At 49.0% G+C, this 26,026-nt stretch overlaps 1 protein-coding gene across 1 annotated transcript; it reads left to right on the forward strand.

Moving 5' to 3' along the window:
* Nucleotides 1-2,277: 2,277 nt before the first annotated feature.
* LOC131918950 (L-gulonolactone oxidase) lies at nt 2,278-24,612 on the forward strand. The gene is made up of 12 exons (XM_059273063.1): nt 2,278-2,322; nt 6,731-6,832; nt 8,753-8,878; nt 10,457-10,551; nt 11,772-11,862; nt 14,458-14,643; nt 17,409-17,516; nt 20,360-20,436; nt 21,763-21,912; nt 22,085-22,249; nt 23,843-23,933; nt 24,441-24,612. Exons 1-12 carry the CDS (start codon nt 2,278-2,280, stop codon nt 24,567-24,569), a joined length of 1,365 nt encoding a protein of 454 aa, XP_059129046.1. The 3' UTR covers nt 24,570-24,612.
* The last annotated feature ends 1,414 nt before the right edge of the window (nt 24,613-26,026 follow it).

The following is a 26,026-nucleotide window of genomic DNA, read 5'->3' on the forward strand; positions in this document are numbered from 1 at the left end:
ATGGCTGTTCTGTTCTCTGACCCCAGATAAGCTTATTAGGGTGCACAATATTTTGGGGAACACAATATCACCACACTCTGTGGATCTTGTCTGAATTCACTTAACAGAAATCATAAGGACTGGGGATTCTTAGACTAGAGGATGATCCTGGGGTCACAGGGGTCCCAAACCTGTCTCCCGGGTAACCTTTAAAATGTATAGAGAAGTCCAAAGCTTGTCTCTTTAAATGAAATTATATTTGTACTTTGTATCACTACAAATTTAGTTTTGAGCACATTAAAAAAATTGATCATTTATAAGGTGACCACTCATTTGCATGTCTTAATTATCTTTAACAGTTTACAGCAAGTTACTCGTTTGTATAAAATTAGGATTTTACAGTTTTAGACGTACATCTCTCAGTTAATTCTTGTTAACCTGAGTATACCTTTATAACCTTAGAAATTTACCGTACAAAAATCCACTCTAATCCCAAATATCTTGGAGACCTGCCCTTGTCTCCCTAGTCTAAAAAGGAGACAAATAATAAGCAGAGGGGTCCTTAGGACTAAGAAGTTTCACGGGTGCTGCCTTTACCAATGGCAGCCACAGCTCTTCCTGGCTTTCCTTCCGGCAGGTTTTCCCTGTTGGTGTTCTCTAGAGACAGAGGTGCCGGCAGTTCAGTATGACTGCCTTATTTCAATAAGATTGGCTTTACTTATTTACTATTATTAGTTTTAAAGCAAGGAAGCTGAGCTGAAGGGGCACATTGAGCCTTTTCTTCAGGCTTGTCTCCTTTCCATTTCTAAACTACTCATGTCCCATCTGTTCCAGCTTTCCGTTAACTAAACTGCATCCTTAAGTACCCCATTCCAAACGTTTCCTTCCACTATACCCTTTCTGCATTCACAATCCTTCTGCAGCATTCCCTTTTCTCTCAAGTTAGGTCCGTTTCCATTCTGTGTCTCTATCCTTCACATGCTGATTTTGCTATGAGATCAATTAGAGCCTCCATCTTCCTTCAGGAGAGCCATTTGGGGTGAGGGTGTGCAAACTGGGGTTCCAAAGCTATCCATCAGGACTGGAAAACTCTGATTCTTCCTTAGTCTGTCCAATAAACTACCATCCAAATTTAAATAAACAGCAGAGTCAGTGAAATTGTTCAATGGCTGAGAAACAGCTAATAAAGCTGATTAAGCCACACAGCGGTGGCGCACACCTTTAATCCCAGCACTCGGGAGGCAGAGACAGGCGGATCTCTGTGAGTTCAAGGCCAGCCTGGTCTACAGAGCAAGATCCAGGACAGGCACACCCCCCCTCAAAAAAAAGCTGATTGACTGTAGCAGGCTTAGACTTTGGAGTTGTATCACCTGGGATGGGTACAATCTTTGTGGAACACGTGGAATTTGTGTATGGAGTATATGTTCCTTGTCCTTTTAAAGAGTCATCTACAAAAGCATTAAAAGCAATCTTTTTTAGATTGAAAAATAATAATCTATAGAATTTTTAGATGTAACTTTAGGCAATATCCATGGGGTATCTTTAAAATTCTTAAGAGGGAACGTGATGGCTATTCCTGGTTGTCAACATAACTGTATCTAGAAAGAGTTACAATCCAGAAATAGAGGTCCTACCTGTGATCTGGATCTTGAGGTGAAAAGACAACCTGCCTTTGATCCCAGTCTTGAGGCTGGAAGACACACACCTCTGCTCCAGATCTTGCCATGGGAGACACACGCCTTTAATCCAGACCTTGAATCTGGAAGGCATATCTTTAATCTGGGCCACACCTTCTGCTGGATGCTTATCTAAGGGCAACGGAAGAAGGAAGGGTTCATTCTTCGCCTGCTTGCCACAGCCTTGCCAGCACATGCATCCATTCCTTCACTGCCTTTGCCCTGACTTCTCGGGGATTCCAGCACATACAGAAGACCAGCGGGGACAGCCAGCCTCGTGGGACCGAGCAACTGCTCAGACTTGCCATTGTCGGATTAGTTGACTGCAGCCTGTAAGTCATTCCAGTAAATTCCATATATGTGTATGTATAGACAGAGAGAGATCCATTCTGTAAGTCCTGTGACTCTAGAGAACCCTGACTAATACAGGGAATATTTTGGATCCCAAGTAACATGATAATGCAACCTGCCAATTAATATCAATGAAACAAATAATGCTCTTGACCAGTAAGGGATTATTTCTATGAATTATTGCTTTAGCAACTGCATTATTTAATAAATTAATAACCCGCTCTACTTTAGATGTTGCATTTGTTGTAGAATTTAGCTGAGAGTTTCCAGAATGCAGCTTAAAGAGCAGAGCCAACTCCTTAGTAGTGACAAACAGGTAAGAGCATACCCAATGGTGACCTAAACTTTTAAATTTCGCTCTTAACATGAAAGCTAAGCATTTATTTGAGCATTGATTAGATGAGTAGGGGAAGAGACCATCCTCTGTATAATGAATGACTAATGCCTCTTTTTTTTTTTTTTCTCTCTGAGACAGGGTTTCTCTGTGTAGTTTTGGTGCCTGTCCTGGATCTCGCTCTGTAGACTAGGCTGGTCTCAAACTCACAGAGATCCACCTGGCTCTGCCTCCAGAGTGCTGGGATTAAAGGTGTGTGCCACCACCGCCCGGCTGACTAATACCTCTTGCAATTTAAACAGCATTGGCTTAGTGCTTTATGCCCTGGCTGCAGCTGTTTCTGAACGAGAAGTTAACCTTGCTTTCATTTTTTTCCCTTAATGGACCATACTGAGTTATTCCTGCCATGAGGGAAAAACAAACATTTAAACAAAAATCAAGCAAACAAAAAGTTCTGAGGCAACCAAGCTAGCTCATGTTTGGTGGTGGAGTCCCACAGGTCATTCCTTGGAACTCACTCTCCTGCACCAGACCTTGGAGGCAAAAGGAAAAAAAAGAAAAAGAAAAAGAAAAAAGCTATTGGAGGGCTGTGAGTTCCAGCCAGTTCACTCAGGAAGGCAGGAGCCCCAATATGGCTCTGTGACCACTAGGAAGCCTGGGTCACTGGAGTCCATTTGGCTCACCCTTCTAAGACCTGCCAAGATGTGTGGCAGAAATTTTTCTCTCTCCTTTTTCTCCTGAGAGAATCCAAGCAATACATTACTGTACTCCTGCTTGTAAAATAATTAAAAGGCATTTTTATCTCCTCTTTGTCCTATCCTTATAACATTGCAGAGCTGTAGCTCCGAATAATTTGCTCCTTTGAATCTTAATCTCAATAATTTCGCAAAAGGCTTTGTCTCAAGGGACCAAGAAGAACCCATGTTAGTTTCCACTCATTGGGTGAGGGGACCGAGTTTCTTAAACCTCCTAATTTCTATTTAAAGAAAACTTCCCTTGCCTTCTCCCAGGGTGTCCCAAGTTGGGGTGCCAGCTGTGGTGACTGATTCTCATGTGGGCTTTACCGAAAGCAGGGAAGAAACAATTAGGGTGAGGTAAGACTCAGCCCGATTTGATTGTAACCAGCACTGGCCCAGGACTTCTCTCGAGTCTGGCCCAAATCATTTTACTCTGGCCTTTAGCACAGCACAATTTTGGAAAAAGAGTATTCAGGTAACAATTAATTCAGTTCCAAGTACACAACAATTGAGGACATGTTTGCATTGACTCTTTGCCAAGTACATGTGGCTTCATCTCCGTGATGGTTTCTTGTGGACTTAGGATCAGTGCTCAGGATAAGGGTCTACAGAGCATGACAGACATAAACATGACATATGGGTTTTGTTCCGGTGGAAACTCCACCTCAGCCCCTGGCACCCACATACCTACCCAGAGTCTGGAATGTTCTGGTGGAAGCTCCACCTCAACTTTCCTCCTGCCCCTCTCTCTCCCCAAACCCTGCCCCACCAAACACCGCTCCTCCCCCAGAGATGCTCAAGACCACTCCCACAGGGTACTTAAACTGCACCTCAGAAAACAGACACGTGGTTTTTTGGACTCTTTTCCCCCCACTCCCCTCTGGGGGCTGGAAAATCACCCGGGAGCGTTTTACCCATTAAACCTGGGCTTTTTCTTAATTCGGTTTGATTTGGATTGCTGTGTTGGCAGAGAGTCTTATGTGGGTGCAGAAACTTTTCAGGTGTCAGGATTGGTCTGGCCATAACATAGAAGTCACTGAGGCTGTTGTATGTAGCACAAGTGACATCACCCATAAGAGTGGGTTTTATGGTCTAAAAGCAATGCTTAAGATTTAAGGAAAAAGGTCTTGGCTAAGTAAAAACATACATTCTGGGAGACACAGCAGAGCCTGTCTCTTCAGACAGCAAGGGATCACCAGGTTATAAAACCACACCATCCCTAGCATTCCAGGTAGAGCAGCTAAGCACCTCATTCTGAAACTGAAGAGGTGAGCTGTGGGTTCAACTTTCCTGGCTTCTCCAGTGCTTATCTGTGTGCCCAAGGCCTTTTTGCCCTCCACACAAGAGCATTTAGTTCTCAAGAGATGAGTCCTTGGGCTCCAGAACACAGCCTCACCTTCATGGATAATTGCCCTAACTGGGAGGGTGGTCTATACCGTGAGGTGTTGCTGTGCTTAGAATCCAAGGTAGCTGGGCATGGTGGCTCACACCTTTAATCCCAGCACTGAAGGCAAGTGGATCTTTAAGGCCAGCCTGGTCTACAGAGTAAGTTCCAAGATAGCCACGCTACACAGACAAACCCTGTCTCAAAAAAAAAAAAAAAAAAAAAAAAAAAAAAAAAATCCAAGGTGGCTCGAAGGACATGACTTGTCTCCATGCCTTCAGTAAAGGACAGAAGGACAGACACAAAATGGAGGCAGATGTATCAGGCTCCTATCCTGCTTTTAGTTACCTTGAGGGCCCAAGTGAGGAGTCTGATTTTTTTTGGGGGGGGGGATGTGGGGAGGGTTGGGGGGGGATGTGGGGAGGGTTTGAGACAGGATTTCTCTGTGTAACAGTCCTGGCTATTCTGGAACTCATTTTGTAGACCAGGCTGGCCTTGAACTCACAGAGATCCGCCTGCCTCTGCCTCCCGAGTGCCGGGATTAAAGGCGTGCGCCACCACCGCTCTGCGAGTCTGTGATTTTTAACCAAACAGCTTTAAATGTCTGCTTCGGTAGGATACCAGGTTACTGATTCTGAATGGTACTAGACTGTCGTCACTCAGCAGCTCCCTCCCACAACCACCATAGGCCAGGGTAGAAGTGGGAAGCTATTTTGGGGGGCTCAGGGCTGCATAGGTACCTGGCTCTGAAGGGCCCATGAGGCAGCCAGCTTTGTTGTGAGCCTGGGAGCGTGGCTGGTGTCCTTCGGCTCCGAACCCCCAAGATTGGGTTCAGAGCTCGGGCAGTGGGTTTTCAGGAGCACAGCAGCTGATGATGAAGGTCCATCTTTCAGCCTTCCTGGGAGCATCCCGGCAGGGGGCAGGGCCCAGCTGCTATTTACAGGGATTGCCTCAATCTTGCAGGGGGAGGAGCCTCTTCAGCACTGTTTACCTGCCCATGCCCCAACGCCTTGGTACGAGTGGCTAAACATCCAGTCCCATTCTGCCTGAGGCAACCCAGAGTTGAGGTTGCCTGACTGCTGTACCTACTGCCTAGGGCTTTGTCCGACTTTCTTTGGGAACGCTTCAAGTCAAGTCATCTGACACCCCCGGACCACTGGAATCATGGTAGGAATGGCAGGGGCCCGTGTTGCAGCCAGTAGATCCGACCAGCTGTGGCCAGGCGGCACCTGTGAGCCAGGTGTGGGAGGGTGCACCTATGAGCCAGCTGTGTCCAGACAGCACCTGTGAGCCAGCTGTGAGAGAGTAAAGCCAGACCAAGGCTGGAGCCATGGGACGGGCCATGGGACTTTCCAAGTGCACTTGGGGAACTGGCGTTAGAAGAGTTATGAGTGAGGAAGACCTGGGCTGGACTCCTAACACCTTCGCTGGGTCTCTGCAATCTTGGGGAAGACCCTCTACCTCTCTGAGCCTCAATTTTTGGCAGCTGAAAGAGGACTAATATCCTCTATTTGGTGACATTATTGTAAGATCTAATAAGATATGACACACAGAAGACCCAGCAGTGTCTGGTTCTGCAGTGGTGTGAAACAAACAGGATTTTGATTTCCAGGCTTGAGGCCAAGAAGATGATAATGCCATTTAGCCCCTGAGACACACCCTGCTAGAGAAGCCAGACCCCAGCCCATGCCTCCAGGGCCACCTCTTCCAGCTCTGTGCCCACAGCCCTGCTGGGCTGCAGTACTCTTCTCTGCTGGGCTGACATGAATGTGCCTGGAGCAGGGATTGACCTGGTTCATCAGGCTCCATCCTTGTTTGACCCCAGAATGGGCAGAATTCCCATCTGTCTCATCGGGAGGGATCACAAGATAACATCAGGAAGCCCTGCGTGGGCTGCTACCTTCAGAGCAGCCGCTACCCGTTTGATCTTCCTAAGTGGCCCTGACCTAAGAACCGTGGAGGCAGGGTTGGGGATTTAGCTCAGTGGTAGAGCACTTGCCTAGCAAGCTCAAGGCCCTGGGTTCCGTCCTCAACTCTGAAAGGAAAAAGAAAAAAAAAAGAACCATGGAGGCCAAAGGGAGCTCATCCGTGTGTCCTGTCCAACCCCACCCCCACCCCACCCCCCATCCCCCACTCCCCATCCCCCACCCCCCAGCCTCCACCCTCCCACCCCCCGCTTTGTGGCAGGTTGTGGGGCTGGTGATGTGATTGCATATAATTAGGATAGTGGCTGCTGGTCTGCTGAGACCTGGCTTTCTTCCTGGTACAGGTCCATGGATACAAAGGGGTCCAGTTCCAAAACTGGGCGAAAACCTATGGCTGCTGTCCAGAGATGTACTACCAGCCCGCATCAGTGGAGGAGGTCAGAGAGGTGGGTCCATCCACACCACACGGGCTGCACAGCCTGCATCCATGGCCCTGGCCCTGCAGCAGAGGCTGGCGTGGGGCTTCCTGACCTAAGGAGCCGCCTCGGTCCCTAACTGCTGACCTGGTTGAGTAAACACAAAGCTCCTCTTCCTGCCTTCCCCAGCTTCAGGTCTGTCCACCCCAAGCCTGCACAGTAGTGTACCAAGGGTGGCCATGTCTGCACTCCCCTCTCAGACTTCTGCAATGAACTCCATGCACATACCTGTGTACGTGCATGCACACATACATGTGCACATGTTCATGCATGCTTATGTACATCATTTGCATGAAAATATATGCATGTGAACCTATTCCTGTGCACAGGCATGTACACATGCATGTGCATATGCACACATAGGCCTCCTATGTGCATGCAGCTGTGCAGATGCACCCACACATGAACACACATCTATGCACAGGCATACGAATAGGTCTGTGTGCACAGATACTTGTGCAAATATGCGTTTATGCACATATATGCACTTAGATCTGTGCACTTTTTGAGTAGGCTTGTGCATACATATACATATATACATATCTACATGCAAGCCCATGTACATATACGTGCATGAGTACTTCTGCACACACAAACACACATGCACAGACACACATTTACACTTACATATGAGATGACCTTCTGAGAAGAATCAGGGTTGCTGGGGAAGGGCACTAGTGTAGGGATTGAAGCCTGTACCCTAAGAGACACGAAAACAAGCTGGAAAGCAGAGAAGTGGCTTTGATGGAGCATGGGCAATTAGGGGCTGAGAGAGGGAGCCAGGAGTATGCTTCCGGCATAACTACCTGAATAGACGGCTTCTGAGCCCACCTGACCTTGTGGTAGAAACAGGGTAAGGGGTAGTGTTTCCTTGGAGGACCAGCAAAACCCAGAGAAAATGAAAATGGGTGTGTGACCAAGCAGCTCCAGGGTTGTGGTGTGACATAATGTCTTGCTCAGCCTCAGCCTAAAATGTACCCTGGGAGGAGCCCACATTTCTCAGGCGATGCGATAGGATTTATAAAATGTGGTCCTGGGGCTCCTGGATGAGTGTGTTTGAGTAGAAGCCTGGGGAGGACATAAGTGGATTCACTGAGGTAGCATTGTGGATCCACATGTTTATTCAGCCAAGTATCTCCAGACACTCTCTACCTTTGCCAGCCCTGGGATGCGTCACAGTCAGCCACGGTCACCATTCTCCTATGGACCTTTGCTGAAGCGTGGGGTAGATTAAGGGTGCTTGAAGCTACGTTGAGGCACTTGGGTCCTATCCTGTCACTAGGACACCTTTGGAAGGTTTTTTATTGTTGAGGAATGCAGTAGGATTTGTCTTTTAAAAGCTTTAAGCTGAGGTTGAAGTCTAGCTCAGCTGGTAGAATGCTTACCTCATGTTCACGAAGCCCTGGGTTCCATCCCTGGCATGGCACGTATAGCCTGGCAATAGACGCTGTCATCCCAGCACTGAGGAGGCAGGAAAATCAGGAGTTCAAGGCCAGCTTTGGCTACACAGTGAGTTTGAGGCCAGCCTGGGTTATATAGGTCCCAAAAGGGAGGGCCCCTCAAATTGGCCCCTATGGTGGCTCTGCAATTCCACCATCAGGGAGACAGGAAGACCACAAACTAGAGGACAGGCTGAGCTGCATAGCAAGACCTTGTCTAGAACCAAAATGGAAAGGGCTGGAGCTGCGGTAGCGGGAACAAGAGTCACAGACTAGAATGACTGTGGTTCTCTGTCCCGGCTTCTCTCTCTGGCTTTCTGGAGCCAGGCAGGGCCACGAATACCAAAGATACCCCCTCCAACTTCTCCCCACACCCTGCAGGCTACTCTCAGCCCTGAAGGGCTCCCCGGCTTCCTCTCTGAGCAGATCCTGACTGACCCTGTCTCGGCAGGTCCTGGCCCTGGCGCGGCAGCAAAACAAGAGAGTAAAGGTGGTAGGTGGCGGCCACTCGCCTTCAGACATCGCCTGCACTGATGGCTTCATGATCCACATGGGCAAGATGAACCGGGTCCTCCAGGTACTGGGGCCCTTGGTCCCCCCCCCTTCCAGCTTATTCCTAAGCTGAGTAGCTTCAGCCTATGTCCCAGACTCCATGCATGAAATCTCCCAGCCTTTGCCTCAGTCCTCAGCCTCTTCCTGCCCTGGGTCCTCAGAGTGACACCCTGATCCCTGGGCTTCCCCTGAGCAACTGTCACCTGAGCCCTCCCTGGGCTTGCTCAGGCCACTTGTCAAGTCTGCCTGGCCCTTTGTGACCACAGAGATGATATATATCCACCCCATATTTTGCTAAAGATTCCATTCAAACGCATTCAAAGAGGTATGGAGAAATACATTCCCAAGAGTGGACTCATAGTGGCTGGTCCAGTGGCACCCAAACTGACACTGGACTAGGCTTACACATAGAGAAATGAAGATCAGAGACAGGCAGTGACTTGCCCGTGGTCACACAGCAGACAACAGCAAAGCTGGACCCAGACTCAGAACTGCCACTAGCTTCCTACTGAGATACCGTCTGTGCAGTTCAGCCAGCCTCCACTTGCCTACAGGGGACTTGGAATCCCAGAAACATGTGCATAGGACTGCAGTCCTCACCTGTCAGGGCTGGCTGCCCTGAGCTGAAGTCCAGAGAAGGCTCTCCCCTCCCCAGAGCAAGCTAGCCATGACCTAGGTTTCTCTACTGTGCCGGTATTTGCTCACACCAACAGGCCCTGTCTCTCAGCGAACATCAGTCATGGCAATCAGTCTGATTGCTAAGTAGTGAGGACTTAGCTTCAGCAATTGATCTTCCAAGCTCTGTTCCTTGGGTAGCTGGAGGAGCAAGTATTTGGTATTTGGGGGGGATGTGGATTCTCGTCCCAGCTCTGCCACTGACTTTTCTGTTTACATGACCTTGGGTCTTGGTACAGCCCCTGGCTGCAGTCAGATCTCAGGATACAGTACCCTGCCTAACTCTGCTTAGCCATTTTTCTCCCTTCCCGGTTCTTAGCCATTGCACGGGTCCCTCGGGGTGAGAGCAGACAGAGACTTTTGTCCTCCAAATAGCACGGCCAGGCCCTGCGGCAACACACCCTGTCCCACTTTCCCAGTGTGGACAAGGTGAGGAGCATAGGTGTGGCAGTCCCCATCTTACCCAAGTGCCCCTGGGCAAAGCTCTTCACTTCCCTGGTTCTCATTCCCTTTGCCTGTGAGCAGTTGCATGGAACATCCCCAAAGAGCTAGAAGGGAGACTCAGCAGAGAGTGTTTGCCCAGCATGTGCAAAGGCCCGGGGTTCCATTTACAATCCTAAATAAAGAACTGACTTGTGAGACCAGCACCAAGGAACTGAGGCATGCATCTGTAACCCCTCCCCTTGGAAGGTGGACGCAAGAGGATTGCACATTTGGGGCCAGCCTGGGCTACATAGTAAGACTGTTTCAAAAACAAATTGTCCCCAATGTCCCAGCACTCTTGGGCTCGGTACCCCCATTTAGATTGAAAAGTGCCTTAAGCTGACCACAGGCTAGGTTAGCCATCCTCACATTCCAGAGGGACCTGACTGGGGACCAAGGGCCTGAGTGTGGCCTAGCTCCTCCCAGCCTGTGCTGGCTCTTGCAGGTGGACAAGGAGAAGAAGCAGGTAACAGTGGAAGCTGGCATCCTCCTGGCTGACCTGCACCCACAGCTGGACAAGCACGGCCTGGCCATGTCTAAGTGAGTCCCTCCTCCAGCCCCAGCTGGCCTGGGGCTGCCTCTCCCCTCCTTGCTCTGGTCCCCATACTCACGGATCTGGCCGTGGGGTGCTCACACTGCTTGGAGTGTACCCCTTCCTCACTCGCCCACTCAGGGTGCCTTACTCGTCATGCCCCCTAGGTTAAGGAAGGAAACGGGTCCAAGCTTAGCAGAGTTTCGAGCAATAGTCTTGAACCAGGACGAGACAGTTGAGGGGTGCTATCAAGGTGACCCTGTGACTGGCTTTCACCTGAGAGAAAGCACAGCCTGAACACTGGTTAGTTTGAACAGTGGTGTAGAAATCTCACTGCAGGTGGAATTAATTAACCCTGTGGAAATCTGGCTGACCTTCAAGGGTTGCGGTCAGCTCACCTCAGCCTTGCTAGCATAGGCCCCACAATTCTATAGTGTGGAAACCATTGTCCCCACCCCTCTCCAAAGGTCAGGATGGCTAGGCTATTCATATGGTGACAGCCGTGTATAGACCATGTTTAGGCTCTAGAAGCAAGGACAAATGAAACCCAGACCCCACCTTCAAGGAGCTCCAGCAAGGGGCAGGTACTAGATGCAGAAACTAACCAGTACTGTGCAGGCAGTGGGTTCAATGTCAGCGACATGTGGAGGGTGCCAAAGGGGACCCTAGTTCCCCATTACTCATTCTGGGCCTGGACCCCCAGTCTCAGGAGGTTAGCTTTCTCCTAGAGCCCCAAGGAAGCTGTATGGGTTTCCAAGTAGGACAGGTGACTGGGCCCTCTCTCCCCCTCCTTCCCTTCCAGCTCAGGGAGGCGCACCCACATAGACCTGCTGGCATATCTGTGTGTTTAGGACCAGGGCAGTACCAGAGCCTGGGTGGGTTGGGGGCAGAGGAGTCTCAGCCAGAACATGTGGCTCCGCTTAGAGAAGACGCCTTTGGTAGTTAGAGGAAAGGGGCCTGTTGGGCTGCAGAGACCTCAAAGACCAAACGTGTATGCCTTCCTGCAAACCAGCCCATGCCCCAACCAGCTCATCTGCTGGACATGGAGATCAGGGAACTGAGGCCCAGAGAGATGGGCTGATCACAAGCTGGACCATCGAAGGTGAAGGGGGTTTCTCAAGCAGAAAGGTGTCTTCTGTCCTAAGTAGCACCTACTGCATCTGGGGCTCCCATTGCCCTGAGAAATCCGACTGATCTCTGTCCCTCTCGCTCCTCCTGCTGAGCCCAGTCTAGGGGCAGTGTCCGACGTGACAGTTGCTGGCGTCATTGGGTCCGGAACACACAACACAGGGATCAAGCATGGCATCCTGGCCACCCAGGTGAGTCTCATGTGTCCATGGCACCCAAGTGAGTCCTCTAAATCCATGGCAGGGTAGGTCTAGCTCCACATGGACATCAGGCACTTGACAATGTGCCCAGAAACACCAACTTCCTCCCCAAAACCTTACCAGGCCTGAAGGAGCTCCAGGCTTATCAGTGTTTTAGCCATCCTAAGGGACACTCATCCCCACACACATATCCTCATAAGCAGCGCAGAACAAGGGGGAACCAACTCCACTGGAAGTTATAACCAGGAGCCAGGCACGGTAGCAGCGGAGGTAGGACCTGGGGAAGGCATGGGGGTAACCTGTCTGTCCTTCATCAAAGAAAAAAAGTTTTAATCCATATTACTCCCTGGTTATGTGCACACTGGTAGACTCCCTAGCTTCTGGGTACATGGCTGTAAAAATCCTCAGCTAAAATGAAGATAGCCCAATCCACAGGGAGAGGATATAGACTTTAAGGTCATGAATTAGCACTCGTTAAATAGCGTCTGGCCAAATGGCAGTTCAGAGGTACCTGCATCAGGAACAGCCTTTCTGAAGCCGAACGCCTTCAACTTTCTACACTGTCAACTTGGAGTCTTCCATGGCCATTGAAAGGGATGATAATCAGCGCTGGTTGCCGGTGGAAAAATCACGAGCCACTACCAGAGTTACAGAGAGCTTTATTGGGAGGAAGGAGGGGATAGGAGAGAGGAGAACCAGGCCTGGAGAGAGAAAGATGGTGGGAGCAGAGAGCAGAGAGAGAACGTGGGGTCTGCATCTGACTTTTTAAGGCACGTACTGTAGTCGCCAGCGCCCCCTGGTGATGTAAGATGCAAGACCCCAAGCTGCGCATGTGCAGGAGTGAGGGCCGGATCCTAGCAGCCATTGCCATCTCAAAGCTGGGCTTACTGCCCAAGGGGCCAGTGGTAACGGGGGATACAGGCAGGACTCCCAAGATATGAGCCCAGTTCTTTTCACTGTCTAGGACTGATGTCAAGACGGTCGTGTCCCTTGCTACACAATGGTCATCAGGGTGTAAAATTAAAGTGGTCACTAGTAAAAAAATGCACATAGGATTTATTGGTTGCCTTTCTTTGGAAGTCCCACTGAGCAGGCCTGGAATCAAAGGGGAGGGCTTGTTCTGTGTTAGTCACACTGATGGCAACCATATTGGTCATTATTTGGCACTATAACAAAATGTCTGAGGGAAATCATCTTCAAGAAAGAAAAGTGTATTTTTTGCTCATGGTTTTGGAGAAAGGGTATGACCCAGGAAACTTGCTTACCACACAGCAGCCAGCAAACAGAGACAGCAAAAGAAGGGACCAGGGACAGGAGAGATCCTTCCAGCACATCTTCAGGGGTGTATTTCTTCCAGTTAGACCCCACTCTTGATTTTCACAACCTCCATCAAATTAATAGTCTACCCGTGGATCACTGATGAGGTTAGGTCTGCCATGAGTTAAAGGCTTCCCCCAGACCCATCAGCGGGCAACCAAGACTAACACATGCACCTTCGGGGGACATTCAGATTCAAGCAAAACCACAGAAACAAAGTGAAGGGGTGGACAACTCTCTCCTCTCCTCAGCTTACAGCGGGGGTTAATCGCAGGCTTTTCGCTTGATCCTCCTACCTTCCTAGGCAGTGAGGACTATCATCTGTCAAGGTCATCTGTCAAGGTCACAGAAGCAGTTAATGAAGAGCCCCACCCTTCACAGGCCTTTAGATGCTCACAACGCATCTCACAGCCACGCTGTTCTCAAGGCTCTGAATCTTCAACAATGTCCAGCTTCTGTAACAAATACCAGATGCCCCCTCTCACCACAGCTGGCCACAGTGTCCCTTTTCTGTCAGTTCCTCCTCTCTGCTCTCCGGTCACTGTTAATCAGAATTAGTTCAGCTGTAGCTGTCCTCCCTGAGCAACCCACCACCAACTGCACATGTCAGAAGCAATTTCCATCCAAATTAGCAGGTAGTGGAGCATAGAGAAGGACCTTAATAGCCATGAGAGAAAGAGGGCCCTTCTGGAAGTGGGGACCTTGGGGACCTCCATCAGTTTACAACCATATGCCTCAGTATTCACAGAAACCCAAACATTCTGAAGCTAAGCAGGAGAATGCATTTCCTCCGAGGGAAGAATCCTCTATTGAAGACAAAGACTCCATGTGGCTGGGCAAGACTGTTGGGATCCCGATCCTCTGTCACATCTCAGGGCACATATTTGCTCACTTGGCCTAGTCAAGCACCGATCCTGGGGGTCTGTGTCCCCAGAGCATCTCTGGGCAGCAGAGGCTAGCTGCTTCTTGACTGTGAGGCCACAGAATGGCGGAGGACAAGCCAAGGCAGCAGGGTCCCCCACATGATGATGGGCTCCACTCTACTCAGAGCTGAGCACCGATGCCAGAGGCAGTTTTCCTCTCCCCCATTTCTACCCCAGTTCCCAGAATGCCCTCTCAGGTAGTGACAATAGGCCTGGCTAGGGAGTTGTGTGACTGGCCATGGTGGCCCCTGGGAATAGGTGCTACCTAGCCTCTGTTATAAGGACAAGTCAGAAAGTAGGGTGATTCTGAGCAGGTTATTAAGTGTGACCCCTCTCCCACGGCTAGGTGGTGGCCCTGACCATGATGACGGCTGATGGAGTTGTTCTGGAATGTTCCGAGTCAAGCAATGCAGATGTGTTCCAGGCTGCACGGGTACATCTGGGCTGTCTGGGCGTCATCCTCACCGTGACTCTACAGTGTGTACCACAGTTCCACCTGCAGGAGATGTCCTTTCCTTCGACCCTCAAGGAGGTACTAGTCTTTTGCTCTCCACTGCCCAGCCTCAAAACAAATGGAGGTCCTACCAAGGTGTCCTGACCCTCAGATAGTTCCCGTGGACTTTTGGTGGCTTGAAGGAGGGAGTTCTCACTTTACTACCCCTTTTTCTTGGCCCAAGAGAGACTGTGCTCAGAACCCTGGTGGGCTTTAAAATGCAGAAGAACCTCAGGGGTTACTGACATGTCGATGTGGAAGGGGTTGAGGTAGAGAGCCGCCCCAAGAAAAGGTGAGGATGGGCCTTTCTTATGGGCATTGACTCCCACCTGTGCTATGGAGGATACACCAGGACTCCCTTACCATGGAAGGCACCACAGGCTGAGCTCTGGCCCAACCTCTAAACATGGTCACATTGTGGGAGCAGAGGTTAGGGATTCGGTGCAGTAATCTAGTAGACACAGTTCAGCCAGTGGCAGAGAGCTTCAAGCCCCCAGGACACTGATCGATGACAGGGTCCATCACCCCCTAAAAGTGGGCTTTTGTGAATGACAAGGGCCTTTGAAGACAGGGCATTTGGCTGATGAGAGCACAGGGGAGGGGGGTTAGACAGACAGCAGTGAAGGCAGTGAGGAGAGGGATGGGTTCCCAAAGCGACAGGTAATGGCTGGCCCCAGAGTGCTGCAGGGAATCAGATCAATATCCAGGTCAGAGCAATCCCAGGAGGCCATTGCTGACCTCCATGAGAACAGCTGCAGAGGGAGTCTTACAGGCTAAGGAGAGAAGGACCATCATAGAAAGATGTTGTAATCTTGCATGCTGCGTTGTTGAATCTTTTGTCTTGCTCTAAGTCTTGCTGGAATGTACTGATGCTTAATCTGGAGCTTTTGACCAACAGAAAGGGTCTGATTTTTCCTTCCAAAGGATGGGCATTACACACACACACACACACACACACACACATTTCCATTAGAGTGCCAGAGCTAGGTGAATGGGCTGTCTCCTGACACCTGCTTGTCCTGTCTCCTTTGCCCTAGTTCAGTAGCATTAAAATCAATTACGGACAAACCTTGGGTCTATTAGGGCTTCTTCTTAGACTGCCTCCCCAACATGCATATAAGCCCACACATGTGCATATGCACACTCCTGAACACACAGAAACACACATGCACACTTGCTTGTGTAATGTACTCTCACAACATGCATGATCACACAGAAGCACAAATATATACATGCATGTTCATATGAACAAAGCTTGTGAACCTGGACAGGAAAGGGCTCTCTTCGTAATGGGTGGGACCACGCATGGTTCCATTTAGCAACCACTCAGTGTCATAAAGGGCACTGTTGCCTGTGAATCCTAGAGCCACCCTACGAGGAAAGATAAGTAGATAAGTTGAACAAGCCTCTCAAGATTCAAAGCCCAGAAAATGGTGCTGTTACATTCGCTACTGGGGTCCTAGAGTTCAATCCAGACAACCTGTTCTAATACCAGGGCTCTTCCTCAACCCACAGCTGCTCTGGGTTCTAAATTTGTACTGCACCTGCCTGGTGGGTTCCATGGAGACATTGTTTGTGCTGTGATACTATCTCCAAGCAGGCAGTAATGAGTGATGTTAGGATCTACCCTGTGTCAGAGACAAGAGATGATGAAAATCATGGTAATGAACATGAGGGATGGTAGTGATGAAGACAAAGATGATGGAGATGGTAATGAGGATGGCTAGGATGATGGTGATGACGACAGTGGTGGTAAATGAAGTTGAAGACAGATGAAGATAATTATGGTGATGATGACGGTGATGAAGTTAGAGAAGATGATGGTAATGAAGTTAGAGAAGATGGTGATGATGACGGTGGTGGCAATCAGCATTAAAGCTGTAGTACTGGACGCAGGACTCAAAGCCTATGTAGTGACTCCCTTGTGTGCGGTACCATATTAAGGACTTTCTGGCCATATTATCTCATTTGATCTTCATAACAATCCCCATTCATCACTCACATTGGTCCCGGTTTATACAAGCCACTAATAATTCCTCAAGCTAGGGTAAAATGTCACTGATCTCCTCTAAGCTTCTTGAGGAAGTCAATATGTGTGTGAGTGATTTTAACACCCAGCATATTTTAAGACCTATACCAAGGTATTTGGTAATATTAAGATAACTTCAGTATTTCCTTCTATTTGAAGTAAACCAAAACACACCTAGGCCTTGACTGGGGTTTACTGACTTCTTCCTGTGACTAATAGTCTCTCCCTGGACTGGTTTCTCTTGCATGATGGTCACCAATGTGTGACAGACACGTCTTAAAGGGGGATGGGTTTCTTTGAGCTCACAGTCTCAGGGCATTCTGCCACCACGACTGGGAAAGCACAGCAGACAGCAGGAAGCCGAGGAAGCAGGCACAGGGAGGGACCAGAGTTATGCCCTACCTCTGACCCATTGCCTTTCCGTAATGACTTCACATTATGAGTCCATCAAGAGCTTGGCTTGGTCAGGGGGTGGTGGTGGCAGCTCACACTTTTAATCCAAGCACTGAGGCAGAGGCAGGCAGATCTCTGAGTTTGAGGCTAGCCTGGTCTACCAGGTGAATTATAGGATAGCCAGGACTGTTAACACAGAGAAACCTTGTCTCAAAAAACTAAAAAAAGGAAAAGAGCCTGGCTTGTTGTCTTGGTCAGTGATCTAATCATCTCTGGAGACACTCCCACAGACCTACCCAGGTGGGCTTAACTAGTCTAGGTGTTTCTCAATCAAATCAAGTTGACAGTCAAGATCACTCATCTTATCTCCCTCTTGTGCCAGGTTCTGGACAACCTGGACAGCCACCTGAAGAAGTCAGAATACTTCCGCTTCCTCTGGTTTCCTCACAGTGACAACGTCAGCATCATCTACCAAGACCACACCAACAAGGTAGCTGCAGTGTGAGCCCAACCTTGCCCGGCATCCCGGAGCAGGGGGCTGCTGGTCACTAGCATACGCACTCTCAATCCTCATCACACCCATGGCTTGCACACCCTCCCCATCCCAGGGCAGCTGGCATTTGTTGTCCTGATGGCCAGGGGAATGGGGTTGTCGTTGAACATGAAGAGAGGAAGAGATAGAGGTGAAGGTGAGAAGGAAGGTGGCTAAGTTGGGGTCCAGTGTGTCAAAGGGAAAACCTAGATGTGGGGGAGAGACACAGAGAACAGAAGTGTATGTAGGAGCAGGCAGGATGGACTTGGGTGTCAGACAGCTGGGCTGGACCACAGAATTCTTCATGCATGTCTTCTGTAACACCTCCACTTTAGTTGAAGAGACAAATTTTTGTCTCCTGTCCTCACAGCCTTGCAAATAAGGGGCTTCTCAGCAGATGGAAACAAATACAGCAAGCTTTCTTTTGGGCCACCAACCAGCTCCCAAATCATGACTCGGAGACTTATAATTAATTACAAATGCTCAGCCTTAGCTTAGGCTTGTCCCACTAGCTCTTATAACTTAAGTGAACCTGTTTCTCTTCATCTACATTTTGCCTCAGCTTTTCATCTTTCTTTTATTCTGTATGTCCTACTCCGTGTCTGACTGGCTGGCTAGCCCCAGGCATCTCTCTCTCTTTCTCTCTTGTTTTGTCCTTCTCCACTCCAGCCTAGCTTCCTTCTCCTATTTATTCTCTCTGCCCACCAGCCCCACCTATCCTTTCTCTGCCTAGCTATTGGCTGTTCAGCTCTTTATTAGACCAATCAGGTGCCTTAGGCAGGCAAGGTGAAACAGTAACACATCTTTACATCATTAAACAAATGCAGCATCAACAAATGCAACATATCTTTACATAGTTAAAGTAATATTCTATCCCACAACAAACAAAGCCATCACTTACCAGCTGAGGTGTTGGCTCAGTTGATAAAGTGTTTGCCATGCAAGCATGAGGACTTACGTTTGATCCCCAGCATCCAGAAAAAATAAAACTATAAAGAGACTGGGGGTGGTAGCACACACCTTTTTTTTTTTTTTTTTTTTTTTTTTTTTTTTTTTTTTTTTTTTTTTTTTTTTTTTGGTTTTTCGAGACAGGGTTTCTCTGTGTAGCTTTGCGCCTTTTCCTGGAACTCACTTGGTAGCCCAGGCTGGCCTCGAACTCATAGAGATCCGCCTGGCTCTGCCTCCCGAGTGCTGGGATTAAAGGCGTGCGCCACCACCGCCCGGCGGTAGCACACACCTTTATCCTGGCTCTGGGGAAGTAGAGACAGGAGGAATCTTGGGACTCAATGGTCAGTCAGTCTAGCTACTTGGCAAGCTCCAGGTTCAGTGTGAGACTGTCTCAAAAAGTTAAGATGGAGAGACTAGCTGGCGGCGGTGGTGAAGCACGTATTTAATCCCAGCACTCGGGAGGCAGAAATAGGCAGATCTCTGAGTTCGAGGCCAGCCTGGGCTACAGGGTGAGTTCCAGAACAGGCTCCAAGCCACACAGAGAAACCCTGTCTCAAAAAACCAAAAAAAAAAAAAAAAAAAAAAAAACCCCCAAAAAAAAAAAAAACACGGGGCTGGAGAGATGGCTCAGTGGTTAAGGGCACTGACTGCTCTTCCAGAGGTCCTGAGTTCAATTCCCAGCAACCACATGGTGGCTCACAACCACTTGCAATTAGATCTGGTGCCCTCTTCTGGCCTGCAAGGACACATGCAGGCAGAACACTGTATACATAATAAATAAATAAACCTTAAAAAAAAAAACAAAACCACAAACCAAAACAACAACAACAAAAAAAAAAAGATGGAGAGACTAAAGAAGATACTCAATATTGACCTCCGGCCTCCACATATGCATAGGCACATATATAAACACACACAAAATGAACATTTAAAAAGCCATAATTTAAAAATGAATGTCAGTAATATCCCAAATCTTACTCTGTGTTAAGGGACAATGTAGGGTTTGTAAAGGGTGGCTGATGAACACCTGGATCATAGGATCTCGAGAGGAGGGACAGATGGTATATATGAAAAAAAAATGCAGGCCTAGGTAGCTCTCCTGGAAAAGACATCTTCTGCCAAGCCTGATGACCTAAGTTCAATTCCTGGGATCCACATGGTGGAGATTAGCTCTGTCATGGAAAAATAAGGCTCCTGATTGTCCTAGTAGATGGGTCATCCATTTTTCTCCCTCCTCTTCTAACATAAAGTCCTCCTAGGACATGTCTTCTGTAGTTGGTTGTTTTTGCTCTTTTGGGGGACCCACCACCCAGTTCCCAAATAAATCACATGGAGGATTATTCTTTCTTATGAATGCCTGGCCTTAGCTTGGCTTGTTTCTAGCCAGCTTTTCTTAACTTAAATTCTCCCATCTACCTTTTGCCTCTGGGCTTTTTTCTTTTTTTTACTTCTGTATATCTTACTTTCACTCTTACTCTGTGGCTGACTCCTGGTGTCTTCTCTCCTTTTTCTTGTTCCTCTCTCTTTTCTTCCCAAATTTCTCCTATTTATTCTCTCTGATTGCCAGCCCCGCCTATCCTTTCTTCTGCCTACCTATTGCCGTTCAGCTCTTTATTAGACCCATCAGGTGTTTTAGACAGGCACAGTAACACAGCTTCACAGAGTTAAACAAATGTAACATAAAAGAATGCAACACAACTTTACATCATTAAACAACGATTCCACAGCATAAACGAATGTAGCACATCTTAAAATCATATTCCACAACAGTCTTCTAATGGGACATCATCATAAGCAAGTCAAAAAGAAGTTGAGCCCCTGGTGCCTAACTCATGATACCTTATCCCTCCCAGGCCCCCTCCTCTACATCTAACTGGTTTTGGGACTATGCCATTGGGTTCTACCTATTGGAATTCTTGCTCTGGACCAGGTAGGATCATGGGACCTTTGTCTCATCTTCTGTATGTTGTGGAGGTTGCCTCCGCTCCTACACCTGCAAACTAGGTCTGCCTCCTGGGTCTAAAGCCATGGTTTCAGCCCTGGCCACATAGTGGAATCACCTGGAGAGCTTGGGGTTCATTCTAAGGGCAACAAAAGTCATTATAAGGATTTGAAGGAGAATAAAGCACCCTGGGGGCCATGAGTCAGTGGACTGGGAAAGGAGAGGGGGATATGGGATGGGAGGAGGGGATGAGTCCACACGAGCAGTGCCTGTAACGTGTCAGTGGGAGTAGAGATAAGAGTGGCGGATGGGTGGTTTGTGGGTGGGTGGATGGTTCTAAATGTCAGTCAGATTTTGTTACTGTGACAAAGCACCTGAGAAAGACATCCTAAAGGAAGGGACATTTACTTTAACTCATGAGTTCAGAGGTTCCAGTCCATGGTCATTGATGCCAATGCTGTGGGGCTGAGGCAGAGACTCATGATGGTAAGGGCATGGTGGCCAAAAACTGACCACCTCACAGCAGGCAGGGAGCAGAGAAAGGAAAGGTCTGAGGGTAGGTACACATTCAGAGGCACATTCCTAGTAACCTAATTCCTCCATCCAAGCCCCATCTCCTGATAGTCCACACAACTGTGAAATCACTGATGGTATGTCAACCCGCTGATAAAGGCAGCACCCAACTCATAATCTAAGCCAGCTAAAGAGCAAGGCTGTGTGTGTGTGTGTGTGTGTGTGTGTGTGTGTGTGTGTGTGTGTTAAACAATGGCATGGTGAACTTTCTAGAGCCCAAAGCTAGGAGCCAGTTGTGCCTTGGCCCAAGAAGCACTGAGCTCTCTTTCTATAGTTCCCCAGGGAACTCCCAGCATTGTGTCTAAGGACAAGAGTCTAACCCAAGACCCTCTCCCAGGACACTTCCTCTTTTGGCTGCTTATGCTTGGCAGCATTGAATCAAGGCTCCCAGGGTCTAGAAGGAGAGTGAATGGCACACTCTTTAGGGAGCTAAACCTGGCAGGCACCTGCCAAAGTTAAAACTCCACTCAGCCTTGCCCTAGCTAACCCACAAGACTTTGAGCCATGGACATTTGTTATTGAGTGGCAAGATGTGACAAGACACTGCACACAGTCTTTAAGGGCTGGTGGCAGGAGAAAGGTGAGGCAAAGTGGCCACTGTCCCTACCCAGATCAACGCCATACTGGCCCCAGCCTGGGAGAGTAGGAGTGAGGAGTGAGGGCCCGGTGTGAAAAGAACTCAGCCCGCAGCTGACGCGCAGTAATGGCTGGCCCCCAACCCCTCTGCCCTGCCCCCTGCAGCACCTTCCTGCCATGCTTCGTGGGCTGGATCAACCGCTTCTTCTTCTGGCTGCTGTTCAACGGCAAGAAGGAGGGCAGTGACCTCAGCCATAAGATCTTCACCTACGAATGTCGCTTCAAGCAGCACGTCCAAGACTGGGCCATCCCCAGGTAGTGCACTCCTCCAGGCCCGCCATGAACGATGGGCCTCTCTAGAGCTAGGAGTCCCTATGGCCGTGAGCATCCTGGGCTGAGGTCCCCGGGAGCCCCGTATAGAGAGAGCCATGGAGGAGGATTGGGGTAGTCCCTTCTAACTCTGAGGTCTCTCCCGGGCTGAGGGCAGGGAGAAGACCAAGGAGGCCCTGCTGGAGCTGAAGGCCATGCTGGAGGCCCACCCCCATGTGGTAGCCCACTTCCCTGTGGAGGTGCGATTCACCCGAGGTGACGATATCCTGCTGAGCCCCTGCTTCCAAAGAGACAGCTGCTACATGAACATCATCATGTACAGGTGACAGCTCACTGCAGGGTGTGGGGTGGAAGGAGCTATCCCCTCATATATAAAGGGATTCCTCTCCTTCCTCCATCTCCTCGTGCCGGTTTCTGAGGCCATCTTCTCTACTGGGGGATCACACTGATCTCAGCAGCTGGAAATGGCGTCTCACCCCTTTGGAGTTTTTATATTATTCTTTCCCTGTAGACTCTTGTGACATGTGCCACTTAGAGTCTGTGATCCATCACTATATTCCAGCATTAATAGTGAGCTAATATTCATGAGGAATATTTACCATTTATGAGGACTATGGAATGGAATGAGCAATATATCCCAGCTCAGGTGCCCAAGCCAGTAAGATTTCTGCTGGCCTGGAAGCCACGCAGACCAGTTCTGAAGCTGGTTTAAGTTCAGTGAAAGAGATGTTAACCTGATGTTAGGATGCATCTGTCGATCCCGGTGACTGAACCCAAGCCCGTGGCTGACCTTTTTTTCTCTCTCTTCAGCCAGCATGAGGCACCTGAAGGAGTTTGTCTTTTCTGGTTCCTTGCTAGGATATATCCCTCGCCTGCCACCCACCCCACTGCCCATCCCACTTTATGCATCCACGTGTCACAGGCCTTCTCTGGCTTTGCAAACCAGTGACCACCCTGATCTTTCTAAGGTGTTCCTCCCCCATGTGTAAGGTCCTAAATCATCACAAAGCCAGGGACAGCTGAACTCACAGTTCTTAGGGGGCCCCAAAGAGCCACGGAAGAGTTTCTGAAAGACACATTGAAGGAACAGTAGTCTAGTTCATAGAGGACATGGCTACGGTGAAGTTCATGTCAGCTATCTGTGGGTCTCCTTCTCTTGCTCCTTGAATTCAGATGCATAAAAGTGAGAGTTGCCGTGGGATGCATCTGAATGTGCTTGTTGGAAATGTTAGCACTGAAGTCAGCTTCGGGGGTCAGTCACTTTGGGGTTGAGTAGCTGGGCAGGAGAACCGACTGAAGACATTCATTAGGTTACATGGCCATGCTTTCCAGACATGAATAAGGTCATCCAGGGAATGTGTATTTGTATATTGTGTGGATACTGTATGAATGAACAATGTGTATGTGTGTATTGTGTGGCAGTCAGGAGTTGCTTTCAGAGGGGGCATATTCTGACAAACACACCATGAGCAATTTTGTCGCAGTGAATGTCACCCTGTGCAAACCTAGATGGCATGCCCTTCTGCGTACTCCTGCTGTTTCTAGGCTGTTTGCTTGTGTGATACATTGTATCTGTTTTATACTCTGGTAGCTAACCCGTGTAAAGCAATGACCAGAACAAGAGAAACTTTTCAGCTCCATTACCTTAGGGTCTTTGGTCAATATTAAACTCACAGTAATGTCTAGGTATCAACTGATGAACACACAAGGGGACAAAGTCTTGGAGATCCCTTGGATGTGCTATGAGCAGAAGGCCTCAGGTGCCTGTCCTGACTGTGCTGTCCTGAGAGGAGAGCCAGCCTGATCTCTAGTCACCTGCCAATTAGGGCAGGCCACAGAGAATGCACCTGAGGCAGTGGAGGCCCTTCATAGGACAGGGCAGGCTGGCTAACCAACTTCTTCCCCTCTGCCCTAGGCCCTATGGCAAGGATGTGCCTCGGCTAGACTACTGGCTGGCTTACGAGACCATCATGAAGAAGTTTGGAGGCAGACCCCACTGGGCAAAGGTAACTTTGCCCTGCACCCATAGCTACAGGCCTGCTGCTCTGAGCTTTGCTTCCACCAGAGGGCGCCCCTCCTCTGTTACTCTAAATAACCCAACCAGCTAGTGAAAGGGCACCAGATGCCTCTCCTGCGCTCCAGCTCCAGAAGCCCAGAGGTTGCTGGGCCCTTGGGATCTTCATAGCAATTTCCTTCACTTAATCATTTTCCTATGGAGCTTGTGAGCAGGATGAGGCAGGCATCTGTGTGTCCATCTAACAGATAGGAAAGTGAAGGCCTGTGTAGTGGTGGGACCAGAGCCAGGCCCTCCATAGTATTATGGGATGAGGATGCCAGTGATGAATTCTAAGCTGCTTCAGCTTTACTTTCTTTCTGTCTGGGAGTCTGTACTGTGTGGAGAAGGTGGGGGAAGCAGTGTCATAGCACGGGCTCAGAGACTCTGGGTGCTGGCCTGTAGCTTGGCCTGCCAGCTCTGTAAAGACAAAGCCTGCTGCCTCTGGTTGCTTCCACAGGCCCACAATTGCACCAGGAAGGACTTTGAGAAAATGTACCCTGCCTTTCGAAAGTTCTGTGACATCCGTGAGAAGCTGGACCCCACTGGGATGTTCTTGAATTCGTACCTGGAGAAGGTGTTCTACTAGAGCAGAGGTGGCAGCTAGCCTCCCCCACCTCTCAGGCTTCTGTGACCTTTGGGGGATGGAGCAGTGGCCCACAGGCACAATGGGAGCCACCCTCCACTCCCCACCACACAGAAGGGCGGGGCTCTGGGCGGGCCTCTCTGCTCCTTTCTCCACCCTCTTCACAGCACCCCAGGCAAGAGGTGGCCTCTCACTCAAATCCCTGTTTGCATTCCCATGAGTCCCACACACATTCCAATCATCCAGACTGGGGATTTGGTGGTTCCTAGGATCTACCTGTCAGCCAGTTGTAGTGAGGTCCTGAGGCCTGCGGCTCTGCAGCCCGCTACAGAAGGGATCCCTTGGCAAGTGTTTCAGCACAGAGGCGGCATGAAGCACGCTCTGCTTTCTCTCTTCAAAAGTTCTTTCGGATGCCCAGAGACTGTCTGGTCCTGGACAAGCCATCTTCCAGATGGATCCACCTGGCCTGACACCCACAGTGTCTCTTTCAGGAGGTGTGCAGAGTGGAACTCCCTCATCTGTTTGTTTCTCTCCCATCACCTCAGACACTGGTCTTAGGAGCCGGGCTTTCACCATGTCCCTGGTTTTCCCCGGGTATTGTTCTCACCTTCCTCTTCACAAATGTGATTTCAGTTTGCTTTGTGGCCTTTCTGGAGTGTTCCTTGGAGAACCAAGATGCTCCAGCTACTTTGTATAAATTAAAGACTCTGAAGATACTTTTCTGCCTTTGAGAAATTCATATGTCAATTCTTTATCTCATAAAGAGTTAAAATGCAGAGTGTACTTACCAACAGAACTGCCAGATCACAAAGGGACGAAGGTCTTGGATAGACATGTCTCTACAGCTACACAAAGGCCACCGAACACGGAAAAAAGATGTTCAATGCCGTTGTTTTAGGAAAGTGCAGATGAAGCCACGGTGACATGATACTATTAGTGCCAACAATAACAAGTATTTTAATGTAAAAGCTTACTTAAATACTACAGTTTGTTTTAAAGATTTATTTATTATGTATACAGTGTTCTGCCTGCATATATGCCTGCAGGCCAGAAGAGGGCACCAGATCTCATTACAGATGGTTGTGAGCCACCATGTGGTTGCTGGGAATTGAACTCAGGACCTCTGGAAGAGCAGTCAGTGCTCTAAACCTCTGAGCCATTTTTCCAGCCCAAAATCCTATAGTTTTTAAGTTATTTTTTAAACTTGACTGCCTGTTTGTCGCGTGTGAACTTTGTAGATGATAGTGCCATGTTGACCAGCCAAAAAGTTAGATAAGCCCACAAGGGGAACTTCAGGGCTGTGAAGAGTCCACATTAACTTTGGCCAGAGTTTGCAGCCTTCAGGGCTTCCTTGCAGACTGAAATCACGGTGCTAAGCCCAACATCAAATCCCTCACTGTTGATGTACCCATGGGTTACTTTTCTCTCCAGGGCTCTGGAATGGATTGGAGTGACTAACA

This window comes from Peromyscus eremicus, chromosome 9 (assembly GCF_949786415.1).
Source record: "Peromyscus eremicus chromosome 9, PerEre_H2_v1, whole genome shotgun sequence".
In the NCBI taxonomy this organism is placed as follows: Eukaryota; Metazoa; Chordata; class Mammalia; order Rodentia; family Cricetidae; genus Peromyscus; species Peromyscus eremicus.